This window comes from Euleptes europaea, chromosome 5, assembly GCF_029931775.1.
Source record: "Euleptes europaea isolate rEulEur1 chromosome 5, rEulEur1.hap1, whole genome shotgun sequence".
In the NCBI taxonomy this organism is placed as follows: domain Eukaryota; kingdom Metazoa; phylum Chordata; class Lepidosauria; order Squamata; family Sphaerodactylidae; genus Euleptes; species Euleptes europaea.
Genome location: NC_079316.1, coordinates 48,904,234 through 48,931,217, shown reverse-complemented (window position 1 = coordinate 48,931,217; position 26,984 = coordinate 48,904,234). Strand labels below are relative to the sequence as shown.

General features: G+C 43.6%; 1 protein-coding gene across 1 annotated transcript in view; it reads right to left on the bottom strand.

Annotated features, from left to right (window-relative positions):
* Window positions 1–445: 445 nt before the first annotated feature.
* Window positions 446–26,984, bottom strand: part of KIF1A (kinesin family member 1A) — a 115,264-nt gene continuing 88,725 nt past the window's right edge. The window contains exons 38-48 of the mRNA XM_056849277.1: window positions 12,710–12,824; window positions 11,274–11,407; window positions 10,132–10,193; window positions 8,051–8,196; window positions 7,636–7,848; window positions 6,313–6,390; window positions 5,317–5,441; window positions 5,024–5,170; window positions 2,380–2,572; window positions 1,272–1,390; window positions 446–845 (exon numbers count right to left, since the gene is read on the bottom strand). Coding sequence (XP_056705255.1) covers window positions 803–845; window positions 1,272–1,390; window positions 2,380–2,572; window positions 5,024–5,170; window positions 5,317–5,441; window positions 6,313–6,390; window positions 7,636–7,848; window positions 8,051–8,196; window positions 10,132–10,193; window positions 11,274–11,407; window positions 12,710–12,824 — 1,375 coding nt within the window. The 3' untranslated portion in view covers window positions 446–802. The remainder of the gene's footprint in view (window positions 846–1,271; window positions 1,391–2,379; window positions 2,573–5,023; window positions 5,171–5,316; window positions 5,442–6,312; window positions 6,391–7,635; window positions 7,849–8,050; window positions 8,197–10,131; window positions 10,194–11,273; window positions 11,408–12,709; window positions 12,825–26,984) is intronic.

Sequence of the window (26,984 nt, the reverse complement as noted above, 5' to 3'; positions counted from 1 at the left end):
ACGTCGCTCCAGATTATAGCCTCCTTAAGCTGCTTTTCATTTTGTTTTTTTAAAAAAGAAAAGGTGGGTGAATGTTACATCTGCACGTGACCCTAGGCTGAACTAAAACAACAGCTGACTAGGTAACAAATATAAACATCATAAAGGGAACATCTCAAAATGGCAGACAAGACCCTCTACTTTTGCTCCCCAGGCAAGTTTTCCACATCTCTTTCTTTACCAAAAAATGGGATGCAGCACAATGTATGCATGTAAATGTGAGAAATAAACACAATGTACATTTTTCAGTGACGCAAATAGAAATAAATACTTTATAAATATAATCCCATACTACTCTTTCCTGATCTAGTAAGTAATTTTGAAAATGTCAATAAGTTATGAGTGATCAGTACACAGCCCTATAACTTCCATCTCCTTTCAATAATAATTCCACATGATTTTCACTCTTAGGCAAATTTCAACCTCTTGAAATTGTCACTTTAAAAAATAAATACTAATAATTAAAAAGCTCTTTCTTTGTTACTGGTCATATGTCACCTAGGTCACCCAATACAGAGATGGGTGGAAGATCACATGTGCACAAGAATTCATCATAGCCAGGGTGTGCCAGGCTTCTAAAGTTACCATAGAAATAAGTTTTGCCAACGAAGCTGTAACTTGAGATGGAGCTGTAACTTGTAACTCTGTGGAGCAGGCCTCTGGGGGAATGGAGGACAGGAGAGATCCAAATTTAAGATGGGGACCTTCAGAGAGCACCCATTATCTCAATCCTGTTTGAAGTTGGGGTGGCGGGTTTTTGAGGCTACATTCTTGTCTGGGCCGTTCTCCGCCTAGACAGTTTGGATCTGCGGAAGAAAACAAGAGAAGAAAAAATTTTAAAATGGTGGTGGGAGGAGAATCAGATAGTAGCAGAACTATCCTCCAGACCAGTGGTTTCCAAACTTTTCGGGCCACCGCCCCCTTGGTTCCACAAACTCAACCCCAGCACCCCCTACCCTATTCAACAACACAGTTGAAGGAGCCCACCTCTAACACCCCCTGCTGTCCCCTTCCCTCTTAGTGCCCCCTAGGTAATCCCACAGCCCCCCAGGGGGTGGTACTGCCCACTTTGGGAACCACTGCTCCAGACCTTCAACCAGAGAGAGATCCAGAACAGATCTCTGAGCTAAACCAGGAAGGCTCAGCCTTTGGGGCAGGGAAGTCTGAAGCTGTCTTTCTGCCTTGAATTTTGCTCTTGCTACAGAAGTGTGACTGTTAAAATATTAATTTACCTTATTGATCCAGCCAGGAGAGGGTTAAATGCATACAGCCAGTCATGCATATCCTTGTCGCTGCTTGCCTGCAACAGGATTCCACGATGCTCTGTGCACACTGCAAATGTGTTGGGTGTCTAAAATGGGGGGTGGGGAGCATTGCAATTAAAACCCAGCAATACAGAAATAGGACATATACAAGATATAGAAATGGGACATACAAGATAATTTAATGAATGGAGATATTACTGTCCAAACCAAATGTTCCCAGAAGATATGTTTAGTTTTGTTTCAAAGCTAAACTCAGGGGCTGTTGAGACTATTCATGCTGTAACAGTCTTCCTCCAGATATGTAGATATCTACACACACTATATTTTGCAAATATGGAACTCTGTGTTCCATTTTAACCAGAGCAGGGCCAGGCCTCTGTCCTCATCTGGGAGTAAAGGTGATTGCTATGAGCACAGCTACAGCATAAATGTGTGGACTGTCTACAAAATTATCTCAATTGTATATCCACTCAGTTTTTGCCTTGGAGTCAATTCACCTGTTACAACATGCTCACGTCCCCCATCTTGCTGCCACAAGGATTTTTGCTCAGGTGTGCTCTGGATCACACCTGATCACACAGGACCACACAGGCATGGTTCAGATTAGGAATGTGGTGCATGGGGAGAGGGGGTTTAAGCCTCTCCAACTCCTTCCACGTTCCCAACTGGAAATGGCCCTGGGAGATGCGATTTGTCCTGGCAGGGAAATGTACAGGTAGCCATCAGTATACGAAAGGTTCTCAATAGGACAAACAGTGGCTTCCTGGGGCTATTTCAGGTCAGGAAATTGGCATGTGGGAAAGCTTAAGCCCCCACTCCCTACAGTCCTGACTTGAATTGGGCCCCCATGAGCCTGGGAATTCCAAGCATGGAACTACCAATGCACATCTGATTGGCAGTCCTCTTGACAGCTATGTGGAGGATGCAAAGTCTTTGTAATGTGTGAATCAGTCCTCAGATCCCACTTAAAACACTTATGCAAGAGACGAGGATCTGAGAACACTGAGATCTGAGATCAGCCCTGGGCTCTAGGTGTTGCTCTCTCATTCTGCATGAGCTGCGAACTTGTTCTTACTTTCAGCATTGCCTGCTGGTCCTCACTGTATTCCACCTGAGCTGATGAGAGATTCAGGACAGCCCTCTCCACAGAGTCCTTGTCACTATTGTAGATATAGACATAAGGGCGCCTCACAACCACGTAGCGTTTCACCCAGCCATTTGTGTGGGGCTCCAGGAAATGTAGGTAGCCTTTCCTGGAGACAATGGGGCTGTAGAAGAGACAACACTGGCATTATACTTTGTAATGCTATAAACATTTAAAATAATATGATAATTTTGTCTCAAGTCCAGATCTACCAATCTGTTCAAACTTCTGGCACAGAAGTGGAATTTCTGGATGGTGGTATAGCATACAAATTTCTGTCTTACTTTATTTCCATATGGGGAACCCTGCTATGCTGAGAGAGGTGCTCACAGGAAGGGAGATTCAGTCTGTTTTTAGCAACATGCTTTACACTCTTCACTATGGCTGAGGATTCAAATCTCCTTAAGGCTCTTTCCACCCTGCTGATCCTTGGGCAGTTCACTCCCTTTGGCAAGTGGAACTGAGGCCACATCTAGTGCTTCTGCTGTGATGTCAAAAAGCTGCCACTGTGATGTCAAACTAGAGCCATTTTAGACCCTCTTCAGATGTTCACTTAATACATATAGAGGTGAGTAGGATTATAGCTGCTGGCCTTGCCTCCTTATGTTGGCACATTCAGCAGAACATCTGCAATAAGGCCCTACATACATACAAGCTTACATGAACAGACCCTTCCATGTGATCAGGAATGTTGCAGAAAGCATTGTCAGCGTGTAGTGGTTAAGAGCGGCAGACTCTAATCTGGAGAACCGCGTTCAATTCCCCACTCCTCCACATGAAGCCTGCTGGGTGATTTTGGACCAGTCACAGTTCTCCCAGAACTCTCTCAGCCCATGAGGAGGCAGGCCATGGCAACCCCCCTCCGAACAGCTCTTGCCTTAAAAACCCTAGGGGGTCGCCATAAGTCAGCTTTGACTTGACGACATTTTCCACAACCAAATGAATGGCAGCATCTACATGCCTCAGTGTACATACACAAAAGTCCACTACTGATGTGTAGCTGACCGCATGGACACTGGATGGCAGGACCAGTGGGCATGATCCCATTCTCCTCTGCTTAAGTTTAGTGAAAATACAGAACAAAATTTGAAGAGGGCTAGAGTCAGATTTGCCTTGTTGCATTGAGGAAATCCTTGGAAGATGCTAAATAACTGGAGTGGGAAGAAGTCCTAAAGGAAAATCTGCTGTGATCCACTATAATTTGGATGCCTTAACTACAGTATCTTGAGTGGGGAGAAGCAGTTTGCATCCTTAACTTGAGGGACTGCAATGCCTAGACCAGAAATCTTTGGAAGAGCTCCGGGACAAACAGACAGGAGATTGTCCTGTCATTATTTATCCCCTACAAACTCCCCATCCTCTCTGGGAACCTTTGACTTTCAACACCAGGCTGCATGAGAGTGGCAGTGAGAGAATATTTGACCTACCTTCCCACCCTGGCAGTGGGAAACTTTCCTATGCAGCCCCAATCCAAACTGCAGTGGGGTATGCATGCAATCTATCTTTTAAAGACTGATGAAGACCCCTGGATCTTCATCATGTCTGTCCACTGCCCCCTTTAGATTCTGTTTTTTTGTGGGCAGCAGGTTCCTTGCTTGTTTCGTCTGAGGTGTATTCAAAATGGAGCTCAGGAAGGAGGCATGATGGGCAGATTCAAGCAGCTACCTGGGCAGAGAAATATCTGCCCACACCGGCTCTGGAGAATGACAATAGGGCTGGGCTTCTGTGATTTACTTCCTCCATTTCCAGCTGGATGATGTGGGGCTGAGGTATGCGGAGGAATTCACCTGGCTGCCCACTCCGGTTTGGAAACTTCTATGAGGGCCAAATTAGCTGTGGCAATGTCCTTGTGGTCACCATAGGGATGCTGCCACTAATTTAGAGTGCTTTTAAAATGCCACAAGGCCCCCACACCGGTGCCTTATCAAGTGCAGAAATGGCTGCACCTCCCCCTCCCGTTTTGGCACTTTATAAGGTTTGTGGGGGAGCGGAGAGAAAAGCACTATGCTGTGGGCCCAGTCCTGATCAGGCCTTCCCAGGATTTTAAAATCACTTTAAAATGATAACTAGTTTGGCCCTAGGTTCTTTTGTGTTATGCTTTCTTTTCTCCCTCTATAGCTGAAAGTCCTTGGAAAGGGTATTAGAGCTTGTGTCTTCTTCAGAGGCAGTAAGATGCCTGGCAGACTAATGGGGCAGTTTTCTGGAAGTTGGTTTTAATACTGTCTTCTTGGAAAGCACCTTCCCCAAGCAGATTGAAACACTGCCTCTGAGGGAGAAGGATCCATGCGATTGGCCCTGCCCATGTGGATCAGGAAATCTCTCCACAGCAAAGCATTCCCACATTGCTTGCAATATGTATGCATATAGCCTTCCAGGTGTTTACATCTCTTTCCCATCATTTCAGCAGCATTAGCTATGCTAAATTGTAAATTACCACATGCTTCAGCACTGGAATGACTTCCTTCCCAAGGAAAAGTCATAATATCTCTGGGTTCTGAAAAGAAGCTGGATCATCATCTAAATGCTTAGCTCTAAGCCAAGCACGGAATCCTTTCCAAAAGCCCTCAACTTGTACCTGACCCGAATCTCTTGAATATCAGGGACCAATAATAGGTGGGTCTCCTTTTCATCCTCCGGTCCACAGGTAGGGGATTTCTTCGGCTCTCCTTCAATTGTAGGCTCAAGGTCAGGACTTTCCACCCTGGGAGAGAGCTGGAGAGATCTGCAGGGGGGAAGGCAGGAGTGTAACTTCACTGAAACGTTGACAAGTTGCCTTTCCCCCCATGAAGTTTGTACAGGCTCTCAAACTGAGCATATACGTAAAGATATAAGCCAGTTTGGACTTCTTAGCTTTGCCAATTCACTTACCTGGCCTCTATGGCACTGTACCGTCCTTCAACTAGTGATGGGCAGGTGGAGGAGGGGGTCAAAGTAGAACCTCCAAGGGCTGGCATGGAGGGGTCTCGCAACAGGGTCACAGACATTTCAGACAGCTGTATGCACAAAAAAGGAAAAACGTAACTGAAACTTTGCTTTACAACACACCCCTCTAAACTATACAATGCAAGCTAACAGGCAGGATAAGGACCGTACTCAGATCTGGGAATGCTGGAGTTCGGTACTTGGCCATGTGTTCATGTCTTGAACATGTAGTGAACATGGGCTACTCTCTTCTGTTGCACAAAAATACCTCTCTTGTACCAAAAAATTACAGACACCTCATCCCAGGGACTTTCAATAGAGATTCCCAACGTTTGTATCCAGAGAAACAGCATAGGGACAATAGAAAATGCAGTCCTTGGGGAAAGTGTGCAATTAAAGTTTCTGCACCCATTGCTTTTCCATGGGTGATAACCTGCTAAAGGCTCAAGCCTCATATATGTATTTGAGGCAAGCAGTCTTCAGGGAAGAAGACAGTCAGGGGATGCTCTTTCTCGCAGCAACTTTATTCCCAAGACATCTGTCTTTCACTGACTTTGGATCCAGAGACCAAGAAACCTCTAGGTCAGGTTATTCTCTCCTCTCCATCCCCAAACAATCCCCATTTCAGCTTCTCTTTCCCAAATGAGATAAGATTTCAAATGCAAATGCAAAAGATCTTATTATGGTAAGATGTAGCCCAGAACAAACTGCCCCCCTCTTCCTAAAAGAGACAATGTCTCTTAGATCCATCCAGAATGGAAATGGGTATGGAGAAATTCAACACTTTGCACCTGTCTCTTCCTGAAGAAAAAGAGCTACGTGTCTGACCTCCAACTGGCCACTCCGGCACAGTCACGCAGCATCCTTTCCTGCAGAATAATTACTTCTTACCTGTTTCTCTATTTAACAGGGGACAGAAGGGAAGTGTGGAGTTTCTCATACCTTGCTCTCACTGGCGCTTACACAAACATGGCTGTGGCTGTACTCTCTGTTGAATGTATGAGTAAGGAGGCGCAAGCACTGTAGAAAGAGAAAAAATAGGAAAAGATCTAGCTTGTAGAACAAATATTTGGCCTGACTCAAGCACCAGTAGCAGGGCAGAATTAACCATCAGGTATGTCAGAATGCTTTTGCGTAGAGAGGGCATGTATGAGGTTCCCTACATGAAGTTCCTTCAGCACATATGAGGAAATTTTAAACACTAGTAGTTTGATGGCAGGCATAATCATATTTGTTGTACTTCAAGGACTGGAAAACCAAATGTCCCATCTTTCTATTTCTATAATAGCATCTTTTGTGTGCAAAGGAACTTCAGCACAATGTCTGCATCTTCTAAACCAGTGATTTCCAACATGGTATCCATCCATGGGCATCAAGGTGTCCACTGATGTGTTTTGTGATGCCCATCTGCTTCTTCCCCAAAGTGCCCCTTCCTAAAATCAAAGAGTTAATCCTGGCATTCCTCCACCTCACTACACCAGAAGATGCTATAGAAGAGCCCAGGGGGCATCCCTTTTGTGGCAGCATGGAGTGTCCATTCCAAAAAAGCTGCTCCTATCATAGAAGGATGCTTTGCTTGGAATCTCCCAATATTTGTGATTCTCCCACCTATGGCAGCCATTTTTAATTGGTTCTGCCTCCCAAGTCAGCAGTTTTTTGGTGGCTGGCAACCAGTAAGAGGAGGAGGTGGCAGGAACAGGTGGAATAACATTGCATTAACTGCATGGTGCATATCCAGCAAATACTCGGAAGTGATATCATGATGCTCTAGGATTCACCAAAGCTCTATGGTAAAACTATTTTCCCCATGGCCTTACCAAGTGGCAGAGGACAGGGAGGCTGGGAAGTCTCCCTACTCCCACTACCCTTTCCAAAATTTCAAAAGTGCTAACAGACTCAACAAAGCTGGAGAGCTCAAGATCTTTCATATTTAAATGTCATATCTAGAAATGCTGCCATTTGCTTCAACAGAGCTTGGCAATCACAGTAACTGCCTTGTTATTGATTCTGAGACAGGTGGTGCTATTTATCTAAAAAAATTCTAACAAATAGAAACCAACAGCAAGCTTAAAAACCTTGTTCAGCTTTTGCTGTCATTTAGGGATGACCATTTACTTCAGAGCAAAAGACTACCCAGCTATCCCCAGTACAAGCACTGCAAGACTACAGGTATAGCAATGGCTACCACATCACATACCTATGCTGAAAATGAAGCCAAATGCAGCCCTCCCAGAGAATGCCATTGTGCCACCCCATATTCCATACCTTGACTGCAAGTTCTTTCTGCCTCTCACTGGGAGTGTCCAGTGGTAAAACTCTTCCATCTGGGGTACCATCTGCTGAGATGGGAGATGAGACACAAGATGTGCTACGGGAATCAGAGTCTTCGCTGGAGCTCGGGGACAGGGAATCCAGTACTGAGCGCTGAGTTGTCTCCAGTTTCTCACGCAAGAGCAGATAGTGTCTTGTTTTCTCAACCTTGAGAAATAAAACACAGACAGGGTTAGGTTGTAGATAAACATGTAGACAGTGAAAAGGTGTCATGTCATACAGAGATTAATCTACATGTAAGAAATAAGGTGTATATCACATCACTGGAAATGTGTTGTGTTCTCTAAATCTATCCATGCTCAGGTTGTCACACCCTGCCCTACAGTGGGTCTTAGCGCTTGAGTCTTACTTCCTGCAGAAGGCTGAGCTTCTCCAGTTCCCACTGGTGATCCAAGATAAGACTGTCACTGCGGGGTCTCCAGCCTGCCAGGTTCTCCTCGCCTCGCACATACGCCACAGATGTGTCAAGCACACGCCTTCGTCTTCTTTGCATCCCTGCAGAGGGAAATAATTCATCTGTTATGAAACATTGCTCATGCCCAGGTTTAATACATTGATTTTAGACACGTTCTTATAATGGTTTTGCTGGATGGGTCTTAGGGTTTGGTTTTAGACCATGCGTACTGTGCCACACTCATTCTCAATATACATCCTTGGAAGTGGTACATTAACTGTCAACAACATAAGATCGCAGTACATTCTCCCCATATTGTCATCCTTTCCTGGGAGATCGGAAGCAGCTAAAGTTTCCCTTCTCTTGGCAGACTCCTCTCAGGAGATAACCACTTAAGTAGTCAAATTTTTCCTTCGGTCTAGTGAGATTCATAAACAGCTGATTGAAAACCTTTCCCCATAGAAGATCTTTCCTCCTCTTAGAATCCTGGAATCATAGAGTTGGAAGGGACCACCAGGGTCATCTAGTCCAACCCCCTACACAATGCAGGAAACTAACAACTACCTCCCCCCACCCACACCCCCAGTGACCAGAAGATGGCCAAGATGCCTTCCCTCTCATCATCTGCCTAAGGTCACAGAATCAGCATTGCTGACAGATGGCCATCTAACCTCCTCTTAAAAACCTCAATGGAAGGAGAGGTCACTACCTCCTGAGGAAGCCTGTTCCACTGAGGAACTGCTCTAACTGTTAGAAAATTCTTCCTAATGTCTAGACGGAAACTCTTTTGATTTAATTTCAACCCGTTGCTTCTGGTCCGACCCTCTGGGGCAACAGAAAACAACTCGGCACCATCCTCTATATGTTGTAGCCCTTCAAGCCCTTCAAGTACTTGAAGATGGTTATCATATCCCCTCAGTCTTCTCCTCTTCAGGCTAAACATACCCAGCTCCTTCAAACTTTTCTCATAGGACTTGGTCTCCAGAGCCCTCACCATCTTTGTTGCCCTCCTCTGGACACGTTCCAGCTTGTCTACAACTTTCTTAAATTGCGGTGCCCAGAGTACTCTAGGTGAGGGCTAACCAGAGCAGAGTAAAGCGATAACATCACTTCACGTGATCTGGATACTATACTTCTGCTGATGCAACCCAAGACCGCATTTGCCTTTTTAGCTACAGCATCACTTTGCTGACTCATGTTCAATGTGTGGTCTACTAAGACCCAAGATCCTTTTTGCACACACTACTGCTCAGACGAGTCTCCCCCAACCTATAATTATGCATTTGATTTTTCCTACCTAAATGCAGAACTTTACATTTTTCTTTGCTGAAGTGCATTTTATTAATTTTAGCCCAATCTCCAGCCTGTCAAGATCATCCTGTATCTTGGCTCTGTCTTCTACCGTATTTGCTACCCATCCCAATTTAGTATCATCTGCAAATTTAATAAGAATCCCCTCTATTCCTTCACCAAATCATTTATAAAAATGTTGAACAACACAGGGCCCAGCACAGATCCCTGAGGAACTCCACTAGTCACTTCTCTCCAAGTGGATGAGGAACCATTAACTAGCACTCTTTGGGTGCGATCTGTCAACCAGTTGCAGATCCACCTAACAGTAATAGGATATAAACCACATTTCCCCCCAACTTGTCAACTACTCTTCTTCAAATCATCCCTCCCAGAACCATCAACTTTTATTATTTTAAACCTAACTTTGATTTTTATTCAGAGCTGATATTGTATCGAAATAAAATTTGATTGATTGATTGACTTCTGTAGATTTAGTAGGCCAGCAGCTGTGTAGTACAACATCATAAAACATCCAGTTATGGCAGCTTTGACATTGCAGGTAAATGTGCTATTGCAGATGTTTGTAATTGGGATGTTAGACCCAGAGGATCTAATGCTATGCCCTTCAAATGCTATATCCTTCTTCTTTAAGCACAAACCCAACACTCTGTTCAGACTTGTCATGCTGACAAGGCTAACCTAAACCATTCAGATGAAGCAGAAGATAAAGGATAGCTTCCCACCTGGGCTGCCAGCATCAGCCACCCGGCAAAGGCTGAGCTCATAGACCCCAGTCACACGGTTACTGCAAAAAAAAAAAAAAAAAAAAAAAGTAATGGAAAGTTAAAGCCAAGTGAAAAAAGAAATGCAATTCAATGCACATGGCACATTCAGGAGTTACTTCATACCTACTGATGTGAAAATCACTCTCCAATGACTTTTTTCCTAGTTAGTGAGCTGAACATTGCTCCATTAATGCTAATTCCAAAGTTTTACAATCCCATCAGTCAACCTTAAATTAGGAGTGTGAACTTTGTACATATGAGTGTTGCTAATTATGTTAAGAGCCACATATGCCACTGTAGTATAGACAACCTGGGGGACCCAGATTCAAATCCCCACTCTGTCATGTAAGCTTGCCGGGTGACCTTAGGCCAGTTATTCTCTCTCAGTCTAACCAACCTCACAGGGCTGTTGTGAGGAGAAAATGGAGGAGAGGAGAACAATATAAGCCACTTTTGAATCCCACAGGGGGAAATGGCAGAGTACAAATGAAGTAAATAAATAAAGATAAATATGCATGTTACTCCAGATTTAAAATGTTTTTGCCCTCTAGGTAGGTTTAAGTCTGCCCTTCTTCTCTCAATGGAAAAATGGAAAACCTATTGGTCCTCTGTTACAGATTATCTAAAAAAAAAGGGCTTTGACGTAGATTTCCCTTTTTCTGTCGAGGTCATGCTACTAAGCTATACAGCTGTTTTCCTGAAAGATAAATGGATCTTAAGTGTGCATCTGTTAACAGCTGCTAGATTAGTATTTCCACGATACTGGAAATCAGACTCAAGTCCTACAGTTGATGAATAGATTCTGAAATGTAACAAAATCTTTCTCCTAATCAAATTGATTAAGAGAAATTTAAAGGAAGGATATAATGTGTCATAATTGCAAATAATTTGGGAAGCATTTCTTGCAAAAATATGTTTATGCTTATGCATAAATTATAGTGTAATAATAATTTTTTCCAAAAGGAAGGAAGGAAGGAAGGAAGGAAGGAAGGAAGGAAGGAAGGAAGGAAGGAAGGAAGGGAGGGAGGGAGGGAGGGAGGGAGGGAGGGAGGGAGGGAGGGAGGGAGGGAGGGAGGGAGGGAGAGTGGATGCTTTATTACCTTTCCGAGGCACGTAGGCTTCCACTCCCAAAGAGGTTGCGAATGGATCGAGAAGCAGGTAGTTTGGCATCTCTGGAGTAGAAAACCATGCAGAAGTCTTTGGTGATCACTGCTGGCTGAGTGCAATTCTCCATCTGAAACAGACGCATACTTGCTAGTTACATCAGCAATGCTCCCTTGAGATATTCATGGTTTGTATGCAATGAGTTGTTCTCAGTTACAAGGTTCTCAACATGCCGTAAAGTTTACACTCCTGTTATCTGGAGCAGTTACCTTCACCTGGGATACAACATAAGGAAATATTGCTGACTAAACCTTTGCCTGTCATGCAGCTATACAGGAACCCCGCCACAAAGAACCAGCAACCTAAGAGAGGGCGGGTTTCTCTTTATTCACATCTGCAATTAAAAGCACTATGTTGTGCATGCCAGTTAGTTGTCCTGCAGGTAGCAGCAGCTACCTGCCTCTACTACCTTATGGGCTGATTGAGAGTCTGGACTTCTTACATTTGACCTGATCACAAATTATATTGAGCTCCATCTAACTACCAAAGAATGTGGATTAATTATTGAGACCATTCAACTAAGTTGTTCAAGAATCATACTGATGGAAAATAGTATGAATTAAGGAATTTGACAACTTGTAATCCAAAGTGTGTGACATATGCTATTAGGTGCCCAAATGTTATGGTCTTTATATAAAAACATTCACGTTGGTTAGAAACATGTATCGTTGAACAAGAATAACAATTTTCATAGACAAACAGGAGTACTTTTGGTCTCATACTTTTGTTACTTCTACAGGTATTTTGGGGGGGATTATCCAAAAATATCAGGTCAGGTGACTAAACATTATTGAGATCTTTAGCCCTTTACAGGTTAAATGGGAGCCTGGACTTCTTGCATCAGACCGGCTATAAATTATATTGAGCTTTGCCTAACCTCTCTATTTGTCTAGGGTGGGAGTGAGAGAAGTTTCTTATTGAGGTATGCCATATTGTCTATTTTCCTTTCCATGGTTAAAAGCAATAGAGGGGGGGATGTTTGTTTCAATTGGCAAAACCCATTTGTGCAGAGCAGGAAGATTAAACCCCCTTTCTTCCCCTCCCTGCGGATCCAGTCCAAATCAAGCCCTCACATAGCTGCCCTTTAAAAATGTTGCAAAGATCTATTCTTGTATCTCTCACCATCCTACTGGTTTTGCCCTTAGTAGAATTTATGTCAACAGGGTTTGCTTCAGTGCTGTGTCTTTCCTCCAATGCTATTCTAGTGTTCTATAAGCGTGTCAACTTTAACTGAATATGTACAAATCACAAGGAACAAAACTGGTTAAGACAAGGTGGGGCTGGAACAAGTGAAGATGAAAGCCTCTCTACAAAGCCCAACTCTGCATGGCTTATTTATGGGCGGTGCTATGAAGGAACTGATGGTTCTTGCCTCAATGTATGCCGAGAGTGTCATGTAGATTTTCTCTCTGTATGGGGTAACCCGATTCAGCTGCAAAGAATTGTGCATGGAGCTATCCCATGCTGCTTCAAACTGGTAAAACGTCCTGCAAGAAAACATCAAGAGGCTTATTAAAAAACACACTATCAACTAACAAGCGACATAGAGAGAATTATATCCACAGCAATATGCAAACATGCATACAAGCAAACATCTTTGTGCTGAATGGATGCAGCTATCCTGGAGTGCTTGGCTCAAAAACACTCCTTTGTTTGTTTGTTTGAAAGAATAGTGAAAGCACCAGCGCGAATTCTGATGGCAGGTGCTTATGGTATGAATTTCTTTTCAGATGTCACATGGACAGAAATGATTTAGGATATGCATTTAGCTATCAAAGAGGATGGAATAACAAAAAGGGCCAGAAAGAAGATGGAATCAATAGAGAGGGTAGTTATATGCAGGTGACATTCAGCAATATTGATTCTGCAATAAGCAACAAATCCAGCCTTTGGGTTTGTTGAAGCTTAGTAGAAAATCACAAACTCATTTCTGTTTAAATAGTCCCAGTAAACGGTAGAGCCATGGATCTAGTGCAACATCTTGGGATGTAATTTAAACATGCCCTCTGAAAGACAAAGTGACAAGAAATGGAGAAGGAGTGGGGGTGGTGGAGAGAATTAGGAAAGTACTAAGAAAGAATGGATCTTCTATTGATTCAAAAGTAAGCTGGTCCTTGCAAATTTTGCCTCAAGCACTCCAGGGCCATATCTTTTCAGTCAAATGCAGTGCAACAAACAATCTACCCTCCTTCTCTTGGAAGGAGCTGCTAATTTTTGGCAAGCATGTTAAGAAAAGAAAACAAAGAGTGAGGATGCTCAGTGCTGCAGTCAGTTTCACCTCACCAGAAGCAGCTGGCATTTCACATCTCGAATATTACTTCTCCAGATGTTTGCCCAAACAAGTTGTCATTTAATCTAATTCATCTAACTCTTCTACTGTTCATTTTCTACATACAGCCAGAGTTGCCAAAGTCTTGAGCTCTATAAAATTTGATTATCTACATTTTTTTCTCCAATTCCTGATTTTAAGGGCACTTTCCTGACCTACAATTACAAGGGAGTCTAGTTCTTCCCAGCCTTTTCTAACCCCTAATGTTTTTCTGTTTGGTCACTGATTTCCCAGAACCTCTTACTAGAGGTACCAAGTGTCTGGGCAGACTGGGAAACAAAACACTCAACAATTTGCCTTGTTTTGTTTGGGATCAAAGAAGCTTTCAGACTTTCAGAGTCAAGCGAGTACTATGAAAAATACCCGACCTGTCTTTAGGCAGCAAAATCTAATATAATTCATGATGCTATGACATTCTATGCCACTCCTGAAGTTAGGGTTGCCATAAAGAACATCACACATGGCACAATCACACAGTCTAGGAATGGGAACTATTCTTTTAGGCCTGGAGCCTCTAAAGCAAATGTATGTTCTGATGAAATACATAACCATACCCTCTTGTTCTTTCAATAGCATTTTTCACCCTATACAGAGCCCATTGCCTCGGATACAATGTTTTGGACTCACTAAATACTGTTTCAGAAGCCATATGAAGAAGTTGATCACAATATCTGGATTTTCTCTCTGTCTGAGCATCCTCATGTTTCAAAAAACATTTCTACATGGACATTCCACTATCACAGCTCACCAACACTCAGCATCAACACAGTCAGAAGCCTCTTTAAAGAGATGCCAGGGCTCCTCTTGGAAGATGATGCATTACACTCAGCCCACCTCTGAGAAACAGATGTTGGCTCTCAATGAAGAGGATCTGACTAGGTGTTGATGCACAGTTACCATCCCATTCTAAACATTGCATGTTCACATTAAGAGAGAACTGATTTGGAGCATCTTGCAAAAAATCAAAACTAAAAGAGTCATAAGTAGGATCAACGAAACACAAGCCACTGGAGGACAAGTAACTCTGACAGGGAGGAAGCAAGATTAGGAAAGGAGGATTGTAAGGGGAGGGGTAGAAGAAGAAACAAGTCAGAGGAGAAAGAGAGAAAGGCAGAAGGGGAACAGAACAAGCAGGAGTGTGAGAGAAAAGTGAGATAGAAATACCTAGTGTCATTTCCAAGTGAAATGCTACAAGTGAAGGCAACCCAAGACAAACACATGTACACATACACAAAGAAATTAAAATGTCAGCAATCACTGTTTATATGGTCTCCTCTGGACAGCTACCTGGGGAGGCAGCTACATTGGGGTGCATAAGGAATTAAATGAAGTCCTGCCACTGTTATTGTGAAACTGGTGCAGGCAAATAAGCATCAACAGATACAATTCTCCCTTCATCCCCGTGGTAGAAGGGCAGGGTCACAGCATGAAATCTAGTATGAACTAACACATATTGAACATTCCCCTCTCATGCATTAGGAAAAAAAGTCCTTCCACTTGGGGTTCCTGGTCCTGCATTACCAGTGGGCAGAAGATCATCAAGAGTTTACAGAAAGTGGGGCATACAGTCTTAGCAGAATTTGATAGAGTAAAAAGTCCATTACATGGCCCAAAGTGGGGGAGAATATCTATCTGAGATTTATACAACCAAAAGGATCTAAATAGACATGCATAACCTAAAACACATTGTTAAGTAGATAATGTTTGGATATGTCTTTTAGTTAAGAGACCCAGGATTCTGCATCCAGCCAAGAGTTTCAGAGGAAATGCCACTGAGTGTGGCTTACAAATGTGGAAGTGAGGAGTAGGAAGTGCTGCTTTTGGGAGCTTGTGGTGTACAGTTATGGGTATGGAACCCCATGCCTGCCTGAACTGGGCATCCATGCAGAAATCCTTTGGTATTCATTCATTCATTCTTCCAGCATCTGCTAACACTGAGCCAGCCAACACAGAATTACAGGCCACTCCATAAATGCTGGCTTCTGTGCACAGATACACACACCCTTCTAGGGATATCAGCAAAAGAAAACTATACCCAGTTCAACTACTGAATCCTACCTCTTCACATTGCATCTTTCTGGAAATATATATCTATTAAAACATTCTCATTTTTCGAACCAGCTGGCATTATTAATATTTGGAAAAATGTAGAAAGTAGCAGCTTAAGTTTCAACAGACAGGTTGGCTCATGCATCATATTGCTAAGCGGGTCAGCATAAGACTTTAAGTTCTGGGACCAAGTCCAGAATTTGCACTCAGATAAGCAAGACAGGTGTATGACTGAAATGCATCTTGCTTCTAATGCTGGTAATTTGCAAGTAACATGTCAAAGAAGCTCTTCAACCATAGCTGGCTGGGGTTATTCATGTGAAGCTGTTATGAAGGAGCTACCTATGTACACTACACAGAAAAGTTTGCAACTGGATCTAGGTATTAATTTCTTGCGCTATTCAGCACAACTCACTTTCCCCCTTGCAATAAACCATCTTGTTCTGCTGGGGCAGCAAACCAATGAAGAGCTTTTACATACTTCTGACAAATGAGTTATCAGAGAGACCTCATAACAATACAAACAGCCAGTGTGGTGTAGTGGTTAAGAGCGGTGGTTTGGAGCAGTGGCTAATCTGGTGAACTAGATTTATTTCCCCACTCCTACACATGAAGCCAGCTGGGTGACCTTGAACTAGTCACACTCTCTCAACCTCACCTACTTCACAGGGTGTCTGTTGTGGGGAGGGGAAGGGAAGGTGATTGTAAGCTGGTTTGATTCTGCCTTAAGTGGTAGAGAAAGTTGGCATATAAAAACCAACTCTTCTTCTTCATCAAAGATAAGACATGGAGCATGATCCTAAACATGCTTATTCAGAAGTAAACCTCATTGCATCCAATGGGACTTAGGGCCAATTCACATGTTACAAAGTCCTCGTGGCCACCATGAGGATTTTATATCAGACATGTGATGGGAGTTTTGTACTGCCCAGAAACATGCCCAGTTCTGATGGCAACCACAGCACTCATGGAGAAAGGGATTCCGTCCCTCCCTCTGTTTTTGCATCCTGAAATGGCCCCACAGAGCTGCTATTTGTTCCACTGTAAAAAGTATGTCTAGCCAGGTAAGATGCATAATTTTTGCAACAAAGCAACAGAAGGTTAGATCCAGCTTTTTTACTTAGCAAAGTTTGAAGCCTTCTTCCAGCTTAATTAATTCGCCCTCTGGTGGAAGAGGAAGGCTCCTTAGGCTGGGTGATGGCTTCCAACTTTGCTGAGCAGAATGGTTGGATCTACCCCAGCAGCTCCTCAGGGCAATTTCAGGACACAAAAACAGTGCAAGGGGGAAGCTCCTTCTCCCCACACACCACAATTGCAATCACAGTGGGACAGCAGGCATAAAAAGTGCAGTGCACTTCTGATGCTAAGTGTATTTGTAACATGTGAACTGGCCCTTACTCCCTAGCAAGTGTGCTTAGGATTGCAACCTTTGGGCAATTCCTATGATATCTTTGCCACGTAGCTGCTGATTCCTTGTGATTGATCCCATGCTGCACCAGTAATGATTAAAACAGGGGAGGTCTCTTCACTGGTTCCCAGGGAGTTTCAATGCAGTTGGCATGGGCAGCAGTAGGGTTGCCAGCTCTGGGTTGGAAAATACCTGGAGATTTTTGGGGCGGAGAATAGAAGGGCGGGGTTTGGGGGAGGGACTTCAATGCCAAAGCAGCCATTTTCTCCAGGTGAACTGATCTTTATCAGCTGGAGATCAGTTGTAATAGCAGGAGATCTCCAGCTAGTACCTGGAGGTTAAGCAATCAAACAAAATATTGAGTGCCAAACATAGTTATTCAGCCACAAAAGCACTACTGGCAATGAATACACAACGCATAATATGCCAAGTGAATCTATTAAGCAAGTCTTATAACAACATCATGCATTCCAACACTTGTCACAAGTGGTGCATGACGAAAAGTTTCTTGCAAAACAATCTTTACAAACAATTGGTTCTTGTAGGTTATCCGGGCTGTGTAACCGTGGTCTTGGAATTTTCTTTCCTGACGTTTCGCCAGCAACTGTGGCAGGCATCTTCAGAGTAGTAACACTGAAGGACAGTGTCTCTCAGTGTCAAGAGTGTAGGAAGAGTAATATATAGTCAGAAAGGGGTTGGGTTTGAGCTGAGTATTGTCCTGTAAAAGTAATGTGCTAATCCTTGTCCTGTAAGTATCAAGATAATGTGCTAATGAGGGTATGGTATGTTAATATGGAACCATTGTATCCTGAAGTGGTCTGTTAATGTGTGTAATCCAAAGCTAATCTGCATGGCTATTGTTGAATGTTGTCTTTGTTAGTCTGGAGGTTTTTTAGAACAGGAAGCCAAGCCTTATTCATTCTTAAACTCTCCTCTTTTCTGTTAAAGTTGTGCTGATGTTTATGAATTTCAATGGCTTCTCTGTGCAATCTGACAAAATAGTTGGTAGAATTGTCCAGTCTTTCAGTGTCTTGGAATAAGACCCTGTGTCCTGTTTGTGTCAGTCCATGTTCAGCCACTGCTGATTTCTCAGGTTGGCCAGTGGCTGAACATGGACTGATTACTTTTGCAGGACAATATTCAGCTCAAACCCAACCCCTTTCTGACTATATATTACTCTTCCTACACCCTTGACACTGAGAGACACTGTCCTTCAGTGTTACTACTCTGAAGATGCCTGCCACAGTTGCTGGTGAAACGTCAGGAAAGAAAATTCCAAGACCACGGTTACACAGCCCGGATAACCTACAAGAACCAATGAACTCTGACCATGAAAGCCTTCGACAATATTTACAAACAATCTTTACAAAGTGCAGTATGTCAATCAAGTACAAAGTTCATAGTTGCCAATATAATGGGTATCCGGTACATCTTCCCATTTCGCAGCAGTTTGACAATATAATTTGGCAAATGGGAAGATGTACCTGATACCCATTTTATTGGCAACTATGAACTTTGTACTTGATTGACATACTGCACTTTGTAAAGATTGTTTTGCAAGAAACGTTTCGTCATGCATCACTTATGACAAGTGTTGGAATGCTTGATATTGTTATAAGGCTTGCTTAATAGATTCACTTGGCATATTATGAGTTGTGTATTTATTGCCAGTAGTGCTTTTGTGGTTGTTTAAGTACCTGGAGGTTGGTAGGCAGCAGTGAGATCATCTGCCCCTTCCACATAATTCCCTGTATCAAACTTCACCAGTGGGAGTATCAGCCATGGGGAATCATCAGCCTTGCTGCCCAGGTAATGCAAAACTCAGCCTAAAGGGATCTAAAGGCACACTAAACTGTGTCGTGCTAATTGAACAACTGTGCTAATTTGAAAAAGATCAGCTCACATGATATATGTGTTGAACAGAAAGGAGCAGCATGCAAAGGTGCCTATCTCAAAATGAGGAATAAATATAGTCAATAAGTAAATCCAGATGGCTCAGGAAAATGAGCCAGTGCCACAGATTACATGGGGATATTAAACTAAATCTATTCTAGGGAAAATTCCTGTCTGACCTCAAATATGCATGATGTATCAAGTTCTTCCACTGAGAATTTTACCCAAGCTCATCTCCTACTATAAAGCAACGAAAGAGAACTGAACAAGACAGAAAACTGTTGAAGGAGGAGCTCTGGAACATTGGCCCTATGGCAGAAAAGCAGACTCCGAAGATTATATCTATTGGTGATGTCATTGCCTCTCTTGAGCACGTGCAGCCTAGCTGGAATGCTGACTATTCTCCCTGCCCAGCAGAAATACAGCTGTGATACTTACATCCTAAGAAGCAAATCCAGAAAATAATTAGGTTTCATGAGAGAACTTGAATCCTGGTTGCCAATTCTCCAAGTACTGAAATCACCTTGCTTTTCTGTATCTAACAGGAAGACTGCATGCATTCTTTGGTTGCTCTATGAAGAGCATAAGGAATTTTCTGGCTTCTCAACTGCTACAACATATACCTAAAAAAATCTGGTATAGCTGCCGGGTGCCCTCATGGCACTTTCTGTTATAGTAGAATTAATAAAGGAAATAGTGAACAGGCCCCAGTTCCTTCCCTACAGTCCCCTTTTCCCAAAAACCATATAGAACCGGGACTGGGTTGGGGGGTGCGCGTGTAAGCACGAACAGACAAACAGAAAACCAGAGCTTGGTACTATGGTGTATACGGATGTGGAGGAAGTCATAGCTAAGCTTTCTAGAATTTTTAGCATGTTTTAGCATATTTTAGCAAATAAATATATGAAAGCAGACCGGACAAAAATGTAAAAGTAAAGCAGGTAGTTTAACAGAGCCTAGCACAATGGAAACTGAATGATGTCATAAGTACAAGCAGTACAAGCAGCTGGAGGAGAGTTTTATGGATACCACGGACCGCCATAAAGACAAATAAGTGAGTTCTAAGTCACATCAAGCCTGAATTCTCCCTAGAAGCTAAAATGACTAAATTGAAGTTATTGTACTTCAGTCATATCATAAGAAGACTAAACTCACTGGACAAGACAATAACGATAGGAAAAGTTGAAAGTAGGAAAAGAGGAAGACCCAACATGAGATAGATTGACCCAATAAAGGAAGCCACAGTCTTCAGTTTGCAAGACTTTCAGTGATAGGACGTTTTGGTGGTCATTAATTTGTAGGGTTGCCATGTTAGAAGTGACTTGATGGCACATAACACACACTCACACACACAAGGAGTAAAAAGGTACCCAAGTTAGAAGGATATTTGTACTGTAGGGCTAAACTAGATGTGTTAGTTGCAGATCCATGTCTTTAAACCTGGATCTGCCTCAATCACACAGAAAGCAAGGGATGGAGTCTGACTGAAAGAGCAAACAGGAAGTGGAGTGCTAAATATTCTCACCTCCAATTACCACAGTGCAGTTCTACCCGTCTCCACCACCCTCCTGGTAATTTTTCTCCTAACATGGTTCATTTCTGGTATTGAAACTCAGCGGAGGGAAAGTGATGTCAGAAGTTCAACTCTGGGGACTGAATTTAGGAGCAGGGAAGTGTTCTTCACTTTTATCAATATGAACTACACTTCAACTCCATTATACAGTATTTCCAGTATACAATCACTACATTTTGGGAGACAGGCTCCTATTTATTTTGTTCTGTGCTACTGAAATTTGATGTGGCTCCATAACATTTCTCCGACAGCCCTAGGATATCAACAGGAGCTATTTATTTATTTACAAAATGTAAAATAATTTGGAAGAGGAATAGCTGCTCAGAGTCCACACACACCTCTCATTTCTGCTTCTAGGGAACAGTGTCTAAACTTATAAACCTGTTTGAAAAGTGTTGACAATGGGGTCTAAAGGCACACAGGAACTATGTCTATGTGGCAAAAAGGAGCAGAGAGACAATGAGGGCTGAATTTCAGAACAACAGAAGGAGATATGGAGGTGTTGTGCCTCCAGAAGAGCAACCATGTAGAGAATTTTGAAGCTAATTATTAATTGGTGGCAGGGCACACCCTCGCCATATTAATATTGGTTTCACAGACCTCTGATTCTGCCATATTAGACCAGTATGTTTCAATTAAATTAAACAGAGAAAGACTGAATTTAATGTGTATTCTGAACAAAGTACTAACTCTTTGGCTACTGCTATGGTTAAACCTTCTTCAAATCGTCTAACTTCCTGAATGAAGCAAGCCAATGATTTTTTGTCAGTAGTTTGAGTCAGTATTTTTACCTTTCTTCATCATATATAGCTCACAGGTTTCCTATGACTGTCTCCCATATTTCTCTAGAAGCTATTCTAAATGTATAATCAGTATCACAGTTAAAATGTTGTGGGAATTCGGTATTTCCTTCCCACATCATATAACAAATTAAGTCTTTTTCCTTCTTGCCTTTCACACAATAGCATTTTCCACCACACTTCCCTAGCTCACCCAGCTCAGCTTCTCATGCATCAGCTCACAATAGGGTTGCCAGCTTTGGATTGGGAAATATCTGGAGATTTTGGGGGTAAAGCCTGAGGAGCGCAGGGTTTGGAGAGGGGAGGGACTTCAATGCCATAGAGTCCAACTGCCAAAGCAGCCATTTTCTCCAGGGGAACTGATCTCTGTTGCCTAGAGATCAGTTGTAATAGCAGGAGATCTCCAGCAACCACCAGGTGGTTGGCAACCCAAGCTTACAAACTGCTTTTGTGCCAAAGCTGGAGTTTAAGGGAAAGGCTCCAGTCTGGGCAAGGGTCAGCATGTTTTTGACAGATGCCATCAGAAAAATTACAACAGCAGCAAAACGAAAGAAAACCCAGCCAAAAGAACAAAACTTTCTAAGGGTGGGAGTGGGGGAGGAAAAAAAAATAAGAAAAGAAAACAAAGAACCAAAACCCCAAGGGACAAAATGGAACAAAAAAGAAGCCCCATGATGCAGAAGAGAAAGAGAAAGCCAGTATACTGGAACAGGTGAGGGAAGGTCAGTCTATAGAATTGGTAACCGCAATGCTGACTTGAGTGTGGAAGCATCAGGAACAGGAAAAGGTCAAAGAAAATGGGGAGGGTAACAAATAATACCTAGGCATATCCGAATCAAGAAACTGCCTGCAAAAACACAAACAATCACATGGTTAGTGTGTGTTCAAATGGGTGGCGACAGCAGCGGCAGCAGCAGTTCCATAGTGCAGTTTTAAAAACCCAAGACCTGCTCCAAAAAGCTCCTGCTTGCCCACTGGCCATGCCACTCCAAGCTGCAGCAGAAAACAGCAAAGCTTCCAGATCATTCAGATAAGGGCTGGCTGGGTTGGATGATATGTTGGCTGATCAGTACCCTCGATATGGTAAGAAGCAAGGGACCACTTGCCTGCTTCTTCTACCCCACCTACTCTGTCTTATGGGCTTAAGGGTTGAATCAGGCATACAGGTCATGTGGTCAATTTCTTAATAAAATCCAGGCATCTGTTGTGCAATGTGTACACGCATACACCCAGTTTGGATGCTAATCCCCCCCCAGGCAGATCTTTGAAGGTGGAATAAGCATGCCAGGTATGCTGGGCAGGTAGGTGAGTCCTTGCTCCCTACTCCATGTGGGGTAGTAATCAGCAAAGGTAGTGTCCAGTCTGGCCCACAGGCTCAACTATAAGTGTCAGGCCTAACACACTGAGAACCGCCATGGGGTAATGGATCGGGTACCGGACCTGCAATGTGGAAACAGGCGTTAAGATCCCTGCTCAGTGATGAACCTCTTTTGGTGGGTAAGTCAAAACTTTGATTAGGCCTAACCTATCTCACAAGGGTCTTGTGACGATAAAATGACTGAGTCCGATATATATTACCTTGATCACAAATGTGAAAAGTAACAGAACAGCCCTGATATACTACCATCTAAAGATTGCAATGACAACTTGATTTCCTGGACTAAGTGGTGCCTCAAATCCTTGGATCAACGATTGCCCAGATTTTAAAAGGTCTGACTGAAATGCAGAGAGCATTCCATCAAATTTGAAGACTCCTAAACGTCCAAATGGCAGCTGTGTGCTGCCACTGCAGGACTATGGAGGCTTAAGGTCATGACTGTAAGGAATTTCAGAGTTCTTCTCTTTATTTATAAGAATGAAGCCAATGGAAGTTTTTCATGTCAGCATGGGAATATAGACCCCAAAAGATGGTTGCTTGGAGTTGGTTTCAGGGAAAGCAAAGGGATCATATACAATAGCAAAGCAGGGAGCTGAAGCAATAGGTTCAAAAGTCTGGTTGGGAATATTCCCACCCATAAGCGCTGCTCACTCCAACATCAAGACCCAAAGCAAGACCCAAAAGCCTGTGCAAAATTAAAGGGTGCCCCCCCCTTTCTGGAAGCTGGGGAATTTGTTCACGTCTTCCTCAGTTGCAGCAACTTTCCCCTTCTTCCTCCTCCTGCCAATTACTGGCAATTTTTGATAACTCTGAGGCTGTGGCCAAGAAGGAAGATAGTAGTATGGTTTTCATCCATGAAGGCAGCTGGGAATAATGCTCATACACCAGGTAGAGATACAGACAGGCAAAAACAAAATACAAAGCTTCTTGAATACAAAGATTCCTACCCACTTTCCCCTAACAGATAGCTTAGAACAATCCTTTCTGTTTCCCTTGCCCTCGATGTTTTATAGATTTACATATTTATTTTAATCATATATTTTGCTTGGGGTGTCTTGCTTAGCAGAAAGTGGAAGCGATTAAATGTTACAGATTAATTAAATAATAAAATGTAAACAAACCAAACTAAACCCATTAACTCCTATAAAAGTCATGCTTAAGTCTCCTGTCCACAGCTGGAGAGCTTGAGTGAGAAAGAAATAGAAAAACTATACCCAAAATATGCATTTATTCCAGTCACCAAGGTGAAACTGAGCAATGCATAACAGGACTGAGCAATTAGGACAGTTTGCTTTTAATTCCTTTAAGCCAGTGGTTCCCAACCTGTGGGTCGCGACCCCCAAGGGGGTAACGAAGTGTTTTCTGGGGGGTCGCGGCAGCCCCTTCGCGCTTTTACCTCAGCGGCGGTGGGGAGGAGAGGTGCCGGGCGACCAGAAGTGGCGCCGGGAGTCGGAGGGGCGCGCGGGAGGTGCCGCTGCTTTCCTGGCCGGCGGGGACTTTGCCCCCTCGCCTGCCTCTTCTCCCTGCCGGTGAGTCAGCCCCCCTCGGAAGGGCGAAGCGGAGCCAGTCGCGGTGGGTGGTTCTAGCGCCGCTCCAGCCCTCCCTCCTTCTCCTCTTCCTCCTTCGGGGGCGGGAAGAGGAGGAGGTTGCAGAGACCGGAGGGCCAGCCGAGCTCGCCCACTTTGCGCGGGAAAAGAGAAGCACCAAAATGGATGGGGGGCGCGCGCCTGAGGGAAAATCAGGGAGGCGCACTTGTTGCTTCTCTTCGCCCCCCCCCCACACAAAATGGAGGGGCGAGCCTGAGGGGGAAAGGAAAGGGGGGGCGCTTGTTGCTTCTATTCAGGCCCCTCACACACACAAAATGGAGGGGTGCGCCTCAGGTGGAAAGGATAAAGGGGCCACTTGTTGTGTCTCTTCCCCCCCCCCAAATGGGGGAGGCAAGCCTGAGGTAAAAAAGAAAGGGGGCACTTGTTGCTCCTCTTCGGGGTCCCCAGTGGAGGGACGCGCCTGAGGTGGAAAGGAGAAGGGGGGCACTTGTTGCTTCGCCCCCCCAAATGGGGGAGGCGAGCCTGAGGTAAAAAGGAATGGGGGGCTTTATGCTAATGTGGCGGGGGTCGCAGGTTACTTGGCAATTGTAAAAGGGGGTCGCTACTCGAAAAAGGTTGGGAACCACTGCTTTAAGCCAATACCACCACACCCCTGGGTGCTTCCCAGCCACATGGAAATCTCCATGGACAGAAGGGATTTCTGTCAGCACAGCAGGACTTCTTTGCCTCCTCCCTCCTGCTATAGTGCAAAATGCCCAGAAATGTTGATCCTGAGGTACAGGGGACTCCCATAAACAGCACGGGGGGACAGTTGGGGGTTTGCAGCAAATGGGATATTTGGCAAAAAATCACCCCCCTTTCTGGCAGCAGAAATTTTCCACTAGATCCAACCCATCAGCTTCCTTCATTCATCATACATAACACATTTTCAGGTAACCAGTACGATTTTATCCTGGATACCTGCGAGCCAGTTGTTGCCTGTTCTTATCCCCATTAGCCAAACACACTAGCAAGATCAAAACAGGAGAAAAGCAACTGTTCAGCAGCATCAGCAACAGTAGTACTAAACATCCACGATGTGACTACAGGTTCTTTTATTACAAGGTACTTTATGTTTTGCTTCCTGGTTTGTAGTCACTGCTGCTGGATAAACTGTCATCTGGAAGCATCTTTATATAAATTACATTTCCCTCCACATTAATCAATGCAGCGGCTTCTTCGTTGATTAAAAAACAGCCCAGTTTTGAGACCATTCTTGTTCCTTTTTACCACTGCCACCTTGCAATGCATAATCCTTGCTCCAGGCTGACTCACCTCAGACAATCCATTTTTCATTTAAGCTCTTCGTCAGCCTCTGCTGTTTATCGCATACAGTAACACTTTCCCTCATCTACAGCTTTATCCACATTGCACCCTGTCTCAACATTTTCACACTCACCTATATAAACCTGTGGGTTTTTTTAATCAAAGGTTTGGACCAATGATGTATATTAAATATCTGACTAGAAATGAATGCTGAGGAACAAGCCCGATAAAAGGTACTTGGCTATTTCATTAATGATAAAGTAGACCTGTACAGCTAGATACGTCTAGATCTCAGCTTGGATCATGAAGAAAATCTCCACTGACTGAAAGGATTTCCATCAGCAGAGCAGGACTTGTTCACTTCCCATTTCCTGCCACATGTGAAATGTCCCTTGAAAAGCTGGTCCTGGGGAACAGGGGACTCCCACAAACAAAATGAGGGAGCAGTCAAAGATCTGCAACAGGACGAGGGAATCGCTTTCCTCAACAACACCCCCCCAAAGTGAGAGAAACCTTGGAATGGAATGCATGTTTCCTCCTGCCTGCCACTCTTATAGTAGAACATGTATAATAGCATCATCACACCATCCATAGTACCAAACTCAGTCTTCTGTCTTATGAATGACCAGTGCCACAACACAATACCATCTTCTGGGATTCATTCCAAGTCATAAAGTGTTTGATGAAAGTACTACTAGTGAAGTCCCAAGGAGCCTAGAAAGATCTCCAAGCAACTGCTGACAAATCCTAGTTGTCTCATGTTATCTTTCTCCAGAATATCAGTCCCTACTACACAAGACATGGAAGCAGTAACAGGCCTCTGAGGCATCCGCACAAGCACCACTAAGCTGTAGGATAGTTGTTCAATCATATTGCAATGGTAGACATGAGAGGTACAAGGTTTGTTATCCTAGGCAGCACAGCAGAATAGTTTGGCAGACATTATCACATTGCTGAACTGAAGCCTGGCTTTGGACTCACTCAGAAAGCCGTATGAGATATTAGGCCTTCACAGTATGGGAAGCAACTTCTCCTATGCTGTTATTTCAAAAGGCTTTCAAAATTCTGCCAGAACCATTTTAATGCAACAAAGCAATTGTTACTACAGTAAAAGCAGAGGAGCAATCCAAGAATCCTATTTAAATGGCTGTAGTCTCCTGGCCATTCTATGACAAGGTAGCACATGTTCATGGCCAAGACTAAATAAGATCTAAGGAAAATTAGCTTGTTTGTCTGGAATATCAGTTACCAGCCTGGTAAAGCTCTTGTCAGGGGGATTCAAGAGGAAATTATTTAGGACCCAGTGGTCTTTCTCCTTGCTAATCTGGATATTCAGCCATGGTTTCAGCCTATTGGCTGCCCTGC